Here is a 14,873-nt window from a genome sequence, read left to right as displayed (position 1 = left end):
CCTGTTGTTTGCATGGCAACTCTCTGATCTTCTAGGTACTTCTGAACTTTCTTTCTCCTCAACTGATCTAGTCATTAATTCAGGCTTTTGTTTTCTCCTAGAAGGAAAAGGCGGCATTATAAATTCCAAGTTAGAAATACACAATATGAAAATTTACCTGGGCATAAAATATTTTTGTATGGTGCCTGCCTCAGTTTTTTTTTTTTTTTCCAAAATAGTTTCTATCTTAATTGGCACAAGACTGATGAAACAATCCATCACTCTTATTAATTAGGTAGCTCACAGGCCATCCAACCAGTCTGATTTCCTTACTCACACATGTACAAAGCACTGAAAACATTCTTTTTATAGAAGCATGATAGCAAGAAACCTAGCCATACACTGAAAATTAGAGGTAGAGTTGACACTTTGATTATCTGGCCAAAAATACTTTCCAATAATCTCGAACTCCTCTGGAAGCTCCATGAGCTTGCTCAATGACCCAGTGGCGTGTAGACTTACACAGTGTAATAAACAGCATTTCTTCCTCTCACCCTATCATCCTTTCTCCATGTCTAAAAGAATACTAGATTTTCAGCTTAATACTCTAAACACAAACCCTTCATACAACTAGTCAACCACTGTATCTAAGTTGTGTTCCACCTCTCTTCAAACTGTTTCTCGACAACAAAAGAGGGAAGAATGGATCTGTACCATGTAATACACTACCATCTGTGTGCAGGCTGATAAGATGAAAAGGGAATATTTGAATGTCAGAGGATTAGAGTTACAAACCATACCTTCCATGACATACACCAGCGACCCCACATCTCCTTCTTTGATGATGCAACTGTCTTTGCCGTACTCCACTGGGTACATACAATCCACAATCTCTTGGATCTGCGACAGCTCCAGGTTCTTCATAAAGTCATTGTCAAGGATAGCTTCCTTTATGAGATCCTTGGACCTAGGTGAAGAGAGAGAAGATTTATTGGCACATCAGACAAGCATTTTCATAGTTTGTGAAGTTCAGCAGAGCCGTACAGCATCCTGGAACACTACAATGCGTTTTCTTGTTAGGCATCCAATCATTTTCTGAAAGACCTGAGAACAAAATAATTCCATGGCCATCAGAAAGGCACTGAGAAATTCTGTTTTAAACAAAGTATCACTGAATGCATGTGTGACCACCAAAAAGAAGCAAAAGCAAATCATCCCATTTTGTTTTAGAATGTGTTTAAATCACAATGATTATGAGAAAATCAATGGACAAGCACTTTAAATTGATGTTTGCAACTTAGTTTAAGAATAAATGTGAAAAAGGGGCACCTGGGTGGCTCAGTGGGTTAAGCCTCTGCCTTCGGCTCAGGTCATGATCCCGGAGTCCTGGGATCGAGCCCCGCATCGGGCTCTCTGCTCAGCAGGGAGCCTGCTTCCCTTCCTCTCTCTCTGCCTGCCTCTCTGCCTACTTGTGATCTCTCTCTGTCAAAAAAAAAAAAAAAAAAAAAAAACTTAAAAAAAAAAAGAATAAATGTGAAAAGGAGACAAGAGAATTTTATGGAATAGACACTACTATCCCGGTATTTCCATATTATAAAAGAACATCAGAATGTGTCATACTATACACCAGCACAGTAAAAACAATTTGTTTACTTGTTTCTTCTGTGCCTCTTCCACTAGACCTTATGCTCTCCATGAGGGTGGGATCATTACTTTTTTCTCTCCTCTATGCTAAATGTTTACAATAACACTAGTTACAGTATGTCTCAAGGATAATATTTTGGCTGAAAAACAATAAAAATTGGATTCCTAATTAATGGTTTGAAAGAACTGGCAGAAATGTGATACTTCTTTATTCATACCTTACACATTTTGAGAGAAATCTATTTCTCCAAGCAGCTCATAGTGAGGTAACTGGGCAGATAAAACCATTGAATGGGATGTTTTTCAACATCAGGATTTAGACATGGATGAAACAGGCAGTTAGCGAGAAAGAGATTTACAAATTCTATAACTGGAATTCAGGAAAGTTTTGCAGAACTTAAAGATGGTGATAATTTGATTCTCAGGGGTAAGAAGTTCCAAATGACTTCCTAAGGGTACAAAAATTAAAGGGAAACCAAGAAATGTCTAATCAGGAGGAGCACAATCAGAGGGCTGTTGGAGATAAGATGAAAGCAAGATCTTAACAACACAGAGAGAAAGCAGAACATCTGGAATTGTATATTAAGAGTGTTAATTTGACAAGTATCTGACTACAAACTGGTTCTCACCCACATTTGCATCATAAGTGGTTCTCAAAGAAATGACCTGAGTAGTGAATACTGAGTAAAGGATTAGCCCTCCCCATTTCAAGGTGCCTTTTCTTCTGGACCTCAGTCCAACTGGACTATTGCCATCACACATTATGTTTTGTAATGGTTTGGGGATTTAATAATAAAAAAGTATATAAAAAACAATTAAAAATTTACCATTTTGAAAACTATATTTAGAATGGACTGTTAGGATGCAATTAAAATTGTTTATGAAGAGTGTTAACAGTGTGGGGGAAATTCTTTCACTATTTTTAAGTGAGAAAGTAGAATACAGAATTGTTTTTAGATTAAGAGAATGTTTTATGTGAGAATGTAGAGATGAAAGAGAAATCTAGAAAACTTAGAATGAAAAAAAAAACAAAAAAACAGGAGATCTCACTTCACATCTATTAGGATGACCATCATCAAAAAGACAAGCAGTAGCAAGTGTCGGAGAGAGTGTGGACAAGAGGGAACCCTCATGCACTGTTGGTGGGAATGGAAATTGGTGCAGCCACCGTGGAAAGCAGTAGGCAGGTTTCTCAAAATTTTAAAAATAGATCTACCATATGATCCAGAAACTCCACTTCTGGGAATATTACCAAAAGAAACAAAAACATTAACTTGAAAAGATATCTGCACCCCCACATTCACAGCCGCATTATTCACAACAGCTGAGACAGGGAAAACAACCTGTGTCCACTGATGGATGGACGTGTGGTATATACACGTGTGTGCGCGCACGCACACACACACACACACACACACAGGAATATAATTCTGCCATAAAAGAGGAAATCCTATCATTGGTGACAAACTGGATGAATTTGAAGGAATTACGTTGAGTGAAATAAATCCAAGAGAGAAAAACAAATAGTGTATGATCTCACTTAAATGCGGAATCTTATTTTTTTAAAGATTTTCCTTATTTATTTGAGCTAGAGAGAAAGGGAGAGAGCATGAGAAGAGGGAGGGTCAGAGGAAGAAGCAGACTTCCCGCTGAGCAGGGAGCCTGACGCAGGACTGGATTCTGGGACTCCAGGATCATGACCTGAGCTGAAGGCAGTAGCTCAACCAACTGAGCCACTCAGGCACCCATGTGGAATCTAATTTTAAAGAGATACACACACCAAACTCACAGAGCAGAGATGAGATTTGTAGTTACCAGAGGTGGGGGGTTGGAGAAGAAGGAATTGGAGGAAGGCTATCAAAATGCAAAGACTGGCAGTTAGAAGCTAAGTAAGTACAGGGACATGAAGGATAGCAAGATGATTGCTGTTAACACCGTTCTGTGATACAGAGAGAGAGTTGTTGGGGAAGATGTTTCGCTTCTTAGTATATCTATAGGAGATGATGGTTGTTTAGTAAAACTGTTTTTTAAAAGGTTTATTTATTTATTTGACAGACAGAGATCACAAGTAGGCAGAGAGGCAGTCAGAGAGAGAGGAGGAAGCAGGCTCCCCACGGAGCAGAGAGCCCAACTCGGGGCTCAATCCCAGGACCCTGGGATCAAGACCTGAACTGAAGGCAGAGGCTTTAATCCACTGAGCTACCCAGGCCCCCCAAAACTTACTGTTTTTTAAATAGAAACTTTTATTTCAATATTATTACTGGAATAATAATAATTTATTATTTCACAATAAATGTAAATCAGACCACCATGCCGCGTGCCTTAAACTCATACAGTGATACATGTTAATGATGTCTCAGTAAAACTGGAAAAAATTACCAGCTTGACAGAATTATACGTGAAGACCTGTGCAAACAGAATGTGACTCTCAGTAAATGGCAGCTGAAGAAGGTGGTAATAATATTAACAGCAGTCATAAAACGGGTAGTAAGAGAGTATGTAATCATGACCTGTAAAAATTTTAGAAGGAATTATACAAAATGTTGGCATGAGTTGCCTTGGGTGATGGAATTATAGGGGCTCCTGCGTGTCTCAGTCAGTTAAGTGTCTGACTCTTGGTTTCAGCTCAGGTCGTGATCTCATGGCTCATGAGATCAAGCCCCATTTCAGACTCTGTGCTCAGTGTGGAGTCTGCTTGAGATTCTCTCTCTCCCTCTCCCTTTTCCCCTCCCCCCACTTGCACCCATGCATGTGCTCACTCTCCCTCTCAAAATAAATAAATAAACAGAACTACATATTTTTTTTTCTTTCTACTTTCTCAGTTCATAAAATTTTCTAGAATGGGCCTGCTCTTTTACATGGAAAAATCTTTCATTTTAAAGGTAGTTTATAAAAAGCAACTGCTATGAAGATAAACAGAAAATAACCTCATTTAATTCTCATTTTAATAATGACATATTTAATATTGGTTAGCTATTATTGGCATATTCAGCACTATTTTTTTTCAACAGATTCTTGCTCATATGGTCTGTGTTTAAATACTAATGGTAGGAACTTTCACTTAATAAAGAGGCAGCCCAGTCATTAGGGACCTCAGAAGAGACTGTTTTAAAAGTGAGACTTCAACTTTAGTCTGACAGGGTTCTTAGCTGTTTGGTTAATTTCAGCTTGCCAGAACTCCATTTCTCCTGAGGCACAGAGATGTTTCTTTTGAGTCTTCAACACAAGATCCAGAACTGTGTCCCCATCTATGATTTTCATGAAATTTCCTTTCTTAATTCTCTTCACCATCTCTGAACTCTAGAATGGCAGTAGATTTCTTGTTCTAGGATCATGTTTCTGAACATCAGGACATACAGCCTTGACCTTCAGGAACTTAATTTTAATCACAATAGTATAAATATCCTCGACTAAAATTTCCTTTGTTTTCTTTGCATTGAAGAATGAGGTCATCAATAGGTTCAAATTTGCCTTTCCCTTTTCTTTTTTTTAAGAAGATTTTATTTGTCAGAGGGAGAGACAGAGAGCACAAGCATGAGGAGTGGCAGAGGGAGGGGGAGAAGCAGGCACCTCACTGAGCAGGGAGCCCAATGTGGGATCATGACCTGAGCTGAAGGCAAACGCTTAACCAACTGAGCTACCCAGGCATCCCAGGTTCATATTTTCTAATATACTAAAGCATGGATGCTATCAGTGCCAGAATCCCAACTTGTTTAGCTACAGATGGTATCTTATCCTTTGGGAAATATTAATAGTGCTCCATTAAAAATCTAAGCCCTAGAAATGCCACCAGCTTAGAAGTAAAGCCTTATTCCAACAAAATAAATAAATAAAGATTCACTCAGTCCAAGGACGACTGAAGAAAACTGCTTTCTCTTTTCTCATAAGTGGCACTATTATCTTGTTTCACAGAGACATCAGAAAAAGTGAAAAGCAAGGTGGTCTACCACCATCTCTCAGAATCATTCAGATTTTCCAAATGCTTGCGACGAAGTCAGTGGGGAAGGGGAACTTCAAGAGGCTCTTGCTTCTCACATGTCTTTTTAAATGCAAGACACTCAGTCTCAAGTCTCTGAAGAAACACACAGAAAGTGTTCATCTATGAGTTTGCGTCACGTTAAAACGCACCGAGACATAGACGACCCACGTCTTATCATTTATCCCTTCGCACGAGTATTGTCCAATAACATGTTTGCCTCTAAAATATCACAAATGATCCATCTCGTGCCCCTGTGAAGCGTAACTCGAAGATATTCTTGTTGAGGAATCTTTAATAACCCTGCCTCTTCGTGCAATTTTCCTTTCATTGCTTTCTAGCCGAGAGTGTGACACATTAGGTCAGCTCCCACTAGTCTCCACCTGCTCCAACCTATGGACCATAATCCATCAGAGCCTCTACCTCACAATCCTATGAATCTTCTCCTACCCCCGAAGAAAGAGTTGATGACGCTCACTGTCACTAAAACATGATGGTGCACGTGAGACCTGTGAGCTCTGTTATCAGTGTGGGAGCTGGGGAAAGCTGCTATCACAAGTTCCAGAAGGTGGCTATGTCCTCTCGGAGTACATATTTTAGCAACACACTGCCTGAATGCAGCGACCCGACCTGGGGCTGTCAGAAGCAAATACAAAGCTCTCGATTTCTGATCATTCCTGTCTGCTTCTGTGTATAAACAATCTCTTGAATTTTTTTTTCTTCCATGCTCCAAATGTGTGGCTTTCAAAGTACAAACACTGTAAAAGGAACCAAGTTATTTTGAACTAGCCCTTTTGATTTGTCATCATCAACTTGTCAGCCTCTAAAATACTGGTGATATATAATGGTGGGCTGGTAAACTGGCTTTCCAGAAGAGGGAAAAAAAAAAAAAAACAACAACACAAAAAACCCTGGTTGATAGCATTTGCCAATTTCTATGGTATAAACACTCCCACCATAGCTGATTTCAAGCTACTAATATAAAGTCAACCTGCTTGCAAAATTCCTGAAAATTTAACAAGCAGTTCCTCTATGAGCCAGTAAGAGTTGGCTCCAACACATGGCTGGAGATAGATTATTTTTCTAACACCCTGAGAATTTAATGTGCCTTAATTTATAAGTATAGAAACCAACATGACAATCCTTTCCTTCTTTTGAAATTTCATCAGGTGGTATAATATCCCCCAGATCATGTAATGCCACGATTTCCAGCCATAGGTCTTCTAAACTTTCAAGTTTCAGAAGATGAACTGGGAAGTCCATGTCCCCATTTACTTATTGCATATTCCTGAATAGACACAAAGAGCATTCGATAGAAACCGTCTTTCTACACAATCTTAGGTAACAATGGGTAATTTTAAGGAAGTATACGGAAATGTACACCCACCTCTCTAACAAGGAAGCCAGCAGTATTCACACAAAGCCTCTGTTTTCTCAACATTAACCAAAGGATATTGTACATTGTGGTTACCTAGAGTAGGTCAGCAAGAGCTAGCCTTATCTCCAAGAGCAGGGAAGGTTGTTTCAGGCGAGGCAGGGGGCTGGAGGGTAGGAAAGGGTCATGAAGGCTTCTCTGAACTCAGGACTACATGGCAGTAAGATCTAACCATGTAAAGATTAAGGAGAAGAGCATTCGAAGTCAAAGAAAAAACATATACAAAGGGGGAGGGGTTGGAATGAGCTTGATCTGTCCAGAGACTCAAAAGAAGACCTCTGTGGCTGAAGGACAGACTGGACAAGAAGCAAAGGGACAGGGGATGAGATTTCAAGTGGGCAGAAGGTGAGTATCATAGCTTCTTGAAGGCTGGGAGAGACCCTCGGTGTTTTCCAAAGCCTCAGGAACTCAGTGAGGAGGAGAAAGGGTGTGGTTGACAGGTGAGAGATCAGACATAAAAAAATATAAATAACATAAATGTAGTTTAAAATATTACTGAATTCATGGAGGTTTCCTGCCATGTATTTCACTGATTAATAGATGCTAAAGCTATAACTTACTACTATGTTAATAGGGAGAACCCCTGTCTCATAAATCCCACATTTTCTTGGACTTTGAGTCACTGACTCTCAGGCAACTTTTGCATATTAGGAAAGAATGAGGTCTCTTCTCTGATGTTAGCATATCTTCCAAGGCCAAGAATTTTCTGTCCATTGACAGCCTCTATCCCCTGTGGAAGGCACACCAGGCAATAGCAAATATGACCGAGCCCAAATAGGTGAAAATTAATATCTGGTCTCTCCCTTTGAGAAAGACTTCCAGGCACTTAAAAAAAAATCATCAAAGCTACTAAATAATCACTAATAGTGAAAATCACCCAAAGCACTTGAAAAAATGTCATATAAAACTTATGCAGGCAAGATGGCAGAGGAGTAGTGGACTGAAATGACATCAGGTCCCAGGAGTTCAGCTAGAGAGTTAGCAAACCATTCTGAAAACCCACAAACTCAACAGGAGATCGAAGAGAAGAGCAGCAATTCTAGGAACAGAAAATCAACCACTTTCTGAAACGTAGGACGTTCAGAAAAGTGAATCCAGGCAACAGGAAGATGGGGTGGGGCTGGCTCCTGGCAAGCAGCAGAGCAGTGGAGCACAAAATCAGAAATTTTAGAAGCTGCTCCACTGAGGGACACCACTCCAGAGGCTAAGAGGGGGTATAGCCCTCACGGGGACATCGTGGTCTCAGGTCCCACGGGGTCGCAGAAGGATCGGGGCTGAGTGTAAGCAGAGCTCGCAGGTATCAGAGCGGGGAAGCTGGGTGCAGAGATGGAGCCGAGGAGTGAGCCCTCAGCTTGGGGTCACTGTTAAGTGTGATTTGCAGCACAGTCGGGCCACTGCTCTTGAACAGGGACCCCACAAGTGGCACATCGCAGAGACTCACCTTCCTCCTCTGCAGGCAGGAATCTGCTGGGTTTGGAGACTCCAAATGGGGCTGTGCCCCAGAGATAGAAATGCTCGGTCACAGGCCAGGTGCGAACAGAGTGTGGCCGGAGACCAGGAAGACGGGAGGGACTGACTGCTTCGTTCTGAGGGTGCACTGAGGAGTAAGGCCCCGAGCTCTTGGCTCCTCCAGGCTGGATGTTGGGAGGCCGCCATTTTCATTCCCATCCTCCGGAATTCTACGGAAAGCATTCAGGGAACAAAAGCTCCCGAGAGCAAACCCGAGCAGATTCTTTAGCCTGGCCCCTGGCAAGGGTGGGGCAATCCACTTCAGGCAAAGACATTTGAGAATCACTGCAACAGGCCCCTTACTCAGAAGATCAGCAAGAACTTCCAGTCAAGACCAAGCTCACAGATCAAGGAGAAGGGCGGAACTCCAGAGATAGGGTAAAGCAATAAAATATCATATCAAAATAAAAAGCAAATAAAATATCAATTATTTGATTAAAAATATCATTATCAAAATAATCATATTTTATCATTCATGTATTTAACTTTATTTTTTGTATACATATAGGGTTTTTTTTCTAAAAAATTTTGGGACACAATTTCTTCTAATAGATCAAAATATACCATAAATCTAGCACAAGGCCTTTTTCTAGTCTCCAGCCTTAGCACATTCTCTCCCCCAACCCATTTTTTTTCTTCTTTCTTTTTTCAACCAACTTATCTTAACAATTCCTTTTTTAGAATTTTTTAATTTTCATCTTTACAGTCATATTCCATCCCTTCATTGCATTTACCTTTATTTTTCATATATATATATATTTTTTTCTTTCTTTAAAATTTTTGGAGGAAGTTTCTTCTAAGAGAGCAAAATGCACCCAAAATCAAGTGGGTGGCTCTGTTCTATTCACCAGTCTAATATATATATATTTTTTTTTCTTTCTTTTTTTTTTTTTAATTTCTATTTACCCCCTTACTTCTTCCCCTGGTTTGGGGTCTCCTCTGATTTGGTTACTGTACATTTTTCTGGGGTCTTTGCCACTCTTTTAGTATTTTATTCTCTCATTCATATATTCTTAGCTGGATAAATGACAAGGCAGAAAAACTCACCACACAAAAAAAGAACTAGAGGCAGTACCAACAGCTAGGGACCTAAGCAATACAGACATTGGTAATATGTCAGATTTAGGTTCAGAATGATGATTCTAAAGGTGCTAGCTGGGCTCAAAAAAGGCATGGAGAATATTAGAGAAACACTGTCTGGGGAAATAAAGTCCCTTTCTGGAGAAATGAAAGAACTAAAATCTAACCAAGCTGAAATTAATAAAGGAATTAATGAGGTGCAATCAAAAATGGAGGCTCTTGCTGCTAGGAAAAATGAGGCAGAAGAGAGAATTCATGATATAGAAGACCAAATGACAGAGAAGAAAGAAGCTGAGCAAAAGAGAGACAAAGAACTACTGGAACAACAGGGGAGAATTCAGGAGATAGGTGATACCATAAGAAAAAACAACATTAGAATAATTGGAATTCCAGAAGAAGAAGAAAGAGAGAGGGGGGCAGAAGATATATTGGAGCATATTATAATAGAGAATTTCCCTAATATGGCAAAGGGAAAAAGCATCAAAATCCAGGAGGCACAGAGAACCCCCCCCTCAAAATCAATAAAAAATAGTTCCACACGCCATCATCTAATACTAAAACTTACTAGTCCTAGTGACAAAGAGAAAATCCTGAAAGCAGCTCAGGACAAGAAGTCTGTAATATACAATGGTAGAAATATTAGATTGGCAGAAGAATTATCCACAGAGACCTGTCAGGCCAGAAAGAACTGGCATGATATATTCAGAGTACTAAATGAGAAAAATACGCAGCCAAGAATACTATATCCCGCTAGGTTATCATTGAAAATAGAAGGAGATAAAAAGTTTCCAGGACAAACAAAAATTAAAAGAATTTGCAAACACGAAACCAACCCTATAGGAAATATTGAAAGGTGTCCTTTAAGCAAAGAGAGAGCCTAAAAGTAGTAGACCAGAAAGGAACAGAGACAATATACAGGGGTCAGACAATACAATGGCACTAAATTCGTATCTTTCAATAGTTACCCTGAATGTAAATGGGCTAAATGCCCCAATCAAAAGACAAAGGGTATCAGAATGGATAAAAAAACAAAAACCCATTGATATGCTGTCTGCAAGACACTCATTTTAGACCCAAAGACACCTCCAGATTGAAAGTGACCAGGTAGAAAACAATATATCATGGTAATGGACATCAAAAGAAACCAGGGGTGGCAATATTTTTATCAGACAAATCAGACTTTAAGCCAAACACTGTAATAAAACATGAGGAAGGACACTGTATCATACTCAAAGGGTCTGTCCAACAAGAAGACCTAACAATTTTAAATATCTATACTTCTAAAATGGGAGCAGCCAACTATATAAATCAATTAATAACAAAATCAAAGAAACACATCAACAATAATACAATAATAGCAGGGGACTTTAACACCCCTCTCCCTGAAATGGACAGATCATCCAAGCAAAAGATCAACAAGAAAAGAAAGGCTTTAAATGACACACTGGACCAGATGGACATGACAGATATATTCAGAACATTCCATCCAAAAGCAATAGAATACACATTCTTCTCTAGTGCACACAGGACATTCTCGAGAATAGATCACATCCTGGGTCACAAATCAGGTCTCAACCAATACCATAAGACTGTGATCATTCCCTACATATTTTCAGACCACAATGCTCTGAAGCCAGAACTCAATCACAAGAGGAAAGCTGGAAAGAACTTAAATACATGGAGACTAAAGAGCATCCTACCAAAGAATGAATGGGTCACCTAGGAAATTAAAGAAGAACTGAACAAAATTCATGGAAACAAATGATAATGAACACATGACTGTTCAAAATCTGTGGGTAACAGCAAAAGTGGTTCTGAGAGGAAAGTATATAGTGATACAAGCCTTTTTCAAGAAACAAGAAAGGTCTCAAGTACACAATCTAACCCTACACCTAAAGGAGCTGGAGAAAGAACAACAAAGAAAGCCTAAACCCAGCAGGAGAAGAGAAATAATAAAGATCAGAGCAGAAATCAATGAAACAGAAACCAAAAAAAACAACAGAACAAATCAATGAAACTAGGAGCTGGTTCTTTGAAGGAATTAATAAGATTGATAAACCCCTGGCTAGTCTTATCAAAACCAAAAGGGAAAGGACCCAAATAAAACCATGAATGATAGAGGAGAGATCACAACCAACACCAAGGAAATACAATTAGAAGGACGTATTATGAGCAACTATACGCCAGCAAATTTGACAATCTGGAAGAAATGGATGCATTCCTAGAGACATATAAACTACCACAACTGAACCAGGAAGAAAAGAAAACCTGAAGAGACTCGTAACCAGTAAGGAGATTGAAGCAGTCATCAAAGATCTCCCAACAAACAAGAACTCAGGGCCAAACGGTTTCCCAGGGGAATTCTACCAAACATTTAAAGAAGAATTAATGCCTATTCTCCTGAAATTGTTCCAAAAAACAGAAATGGAAGGAAAACTTCCAAACTCATTTTATGAGGCCAGCATTACCTTGATCCCAAAACCAGACAAAGACCCCATCAAAAAAGGGAATTACAGACCAATATGCCTGATGAACACGATGCAAAAATTCTCACCAAAATACTAGCCAATAGGACCCAACAGTACATTAAAAGGATTATTTACCACGACCAGGTGGGATTTATTCCAGGGCTGCAAGGTTGGTTCAACATCCACAAATCAATCAATGTGATATAATACATTAATAAAAGAAAGAACAAGAACCATATGATACTTTCAATAGATGCTTAAAAAGCACTTCACAAAGTACAGCATCCTCTCTTGACCAAAACTCTTCAAGGTATAGGGATAGATAGCATATCCCTCAATATCATCAAAGACACCTATGAAAAATCCACATTTTTCATTGAGAATGAAAAATATTCTCAATGGGGAAGAACTGAGAGCTTTTCCCCTAAGGTCAGGAACATGGCAGGGATGTCCACTATCACCACTGCTATTCAACATACGACTAGAAGTCCTAGTCTCGGCAATCAGACAATGAGAAGAAATAAAAGGCATCTGAATCGGCAAAGAAGCAGTAAAACTCTCACTCTTTGCAGAGGATATGGTACTTTATGTGGAAAACCCAAAAGACTCCACTCCAGAACTCCTCATATAAGAATTCAGTAAAGTGTCAGGATATAAAATCACTGCACAGAAATCAGTTGCATTTCTATATACCAACAGCAAGACAGAAGAAAGAGAAATTAAAGAGTCTATCCCATTTATAATTGCTCCCCAAACCATAAGATACCTAGGAATAAACCTAACCAAAGAGGCAAAGAATCTGTACTCAGAAAACTATAAAGTACTCAGGAAAGAAATTGAGGAAGACACAAAGAAACGAAAAAATGCCCCATGCTCATGGATTAGAATATTGTGAAAATGTCTATGGTACCTAAAGCAACCTACACATTTAATGCAATCCCTATCAAAATACCATCAAATTTTTTTCAAAGAAATGGAACAAATAATCCTAAAATGTATATGGAACCAGAAAAGATCTCGAATAGCCAGAGTAATGTTGAGAAAGAAAGCCAAAGTTGGTGGCATCACAATTCCAGACTTCAAGCTCTATTACAAAGCTGTAATCATCAAAGACAGTAGGGTACTGGCACGAAAACAGACACATAGATCCATGGAACAGAATAGAGAGCCCAGAAATGGACCCTCAATGCTATGGTCAACTAATCTTTGACAAAGCAGGAAAGAATGTCCAATGGATAAAGGACAGTCTCTTCTATAAATGGTGTTGGGAAAATTGGACAGCCACATGCAGAAAAATGAAACTGACCATTTCCTTACATGACACACAAAAATAGACTCAATATGGATGAAAGACCTCAATGCGAGACAGGAAGCCATCAAAATCCTTGAGAAGAACACAGGCAGCAACCTCTTTGACCTCAGCCACAGCAACTTCTTCCTAGAAACATCGCCAAAGGCAAGGGAAGCAAGTGCAAAAATGAACTATTGGGTCTTCATCAAGATCAAAAGCTTTTGCACTGTAAAGGAAACAGTCAACAAAACCAAAGACAACTGACAGAATGGGAGAAGATATTTGCAAATGACATATCAGATAAAGGGCTAGTATCCAAAAGCTATAAAGAACTTATCAAACTCAACACCCAAAGAACAAATAATCCAATCAAGAAATGGGCAGAAGACATGAACAGACATTTCTGCACAGAACACATCCAAATGGCCAAGGGACATATGAAAAAGTGTTCCACATTGGGATGCCTTGGTGATTCAGTCAGTTAAGTGTCTGCCTTTGGTTCAGGTCATGATCCCAGGGTCCTGGGATCGAGTCCCACATTGGGCTCCTTGTTCAGTGGAGAGTCTGCTTCTCCCTCTACCTGCTCTGCTTACCACGCCCCTGCATGCACTCTCTGACAAATAAATAAAAATAAAATCTTTAAAAAAAAAGAAAGTGCTCCACATTACTCGGCATCAGGGAAATACAAATCAAAACCACAGTGAGATACCACCTCACACCAGTTAGAATGGCCAAAATTAACTAGTCAGGATCAACAGATGTTGGCAAGGATGCAGAGAAAGGGGAACCCTCCTACACTGCTGGTGGGAATGCAGGCTGGTGCAACCACTCTGGAAAACAGCATGGAGGTTCCTCAAAGAGTTGAAAATAGAGCTACCCTACGACCCAGCAATTGCACTACTGGGTATTTACCCTAAAGATACAAATGTAGTGATTCAAAGGGGCATGTGCCCCTCAATGTTTATAGCAGCAATGTCCACAATAGCCAAACTATGGAAAGAACCTAGATGTCCATCCACAGATGAATGGATAAAGAAGATGTGGTGTGTATACATACAATGGAATACTATGTAGCCATCAAAGAAATGAAATCTTGCCATTTGCAACAACATGGATGGAAATAGAGGGTATTATGCTGAGTGAAATAAGTCAATCAGAGAAAGACAATTATCATACGATCTCTCTGATATGAGGAATTTGAGAGGCAGAGTGGGGGTTTGGGAGGTAGAGGAGGAAAAAATGAAACGAGATGGCATCAGGAGGGAGACAAACCATAAGAGAATCTTAATCTCACAAAACAAAGTAAGGGTTGCTGGGGGGAGGAGGGGTATGGGGAGGGTGGTTGGGTTATGGACAATGGCAAGGGTATGTGAAATGGTGAGTGCTATGAAGTGTGTAAGCCTGAGGATTCACAGACCTGAACCTCTGGGGCAAATAATACATTATATGTTAATAAAAATAATTAATAATTAAAAAAAAACTCTTGCAATC

General features: G+C 39.5%; 1 protein-coding gene across 2 annotated transcripts in view; it reads right to left on the bottom strand.

Moving 5' to 3' along the window:
• The window catches only part of LOC111145213 (protein kinase, cGMP-dependent, type I), a 1,255,864-nt gene that overhangs the window by 1,089,552 nt on the left and 151,439 nt on the right, over positions 1 to 14,873 (bottom strand). For both annotated transcript variants that reach the window (XM_022499949.1, XM_022499948.1), the window contains exon 2: positions 780 to 946. In XM_022499949.1, the coding sequence (XP_022355657.1) occupies positions 780 to 946 (167 nt within the window). The remainder of the gene's footprint in view (positions 1 to 779; positions 947 to 14,873) is intronic.

This window comes from Enhydra lutris, unplaced genomic scaffold (genome assembly GCF_002288905.1).
Source record: "Enhydra lutris kenyoni isolate GAN:26980312 unplaced genomic scaffold, ASM228890v2 scaffoldscaffold12, whole genome shotgun sequence".
NCBI lineage: Eukaryota > Metazoa > Chordata > Mammalia > Carnivora > Mustelidae > Enhydra > Enhydra lutris.
This window is presented reverse-complemented; position numbering and strand designations above follow the sequence as displayed.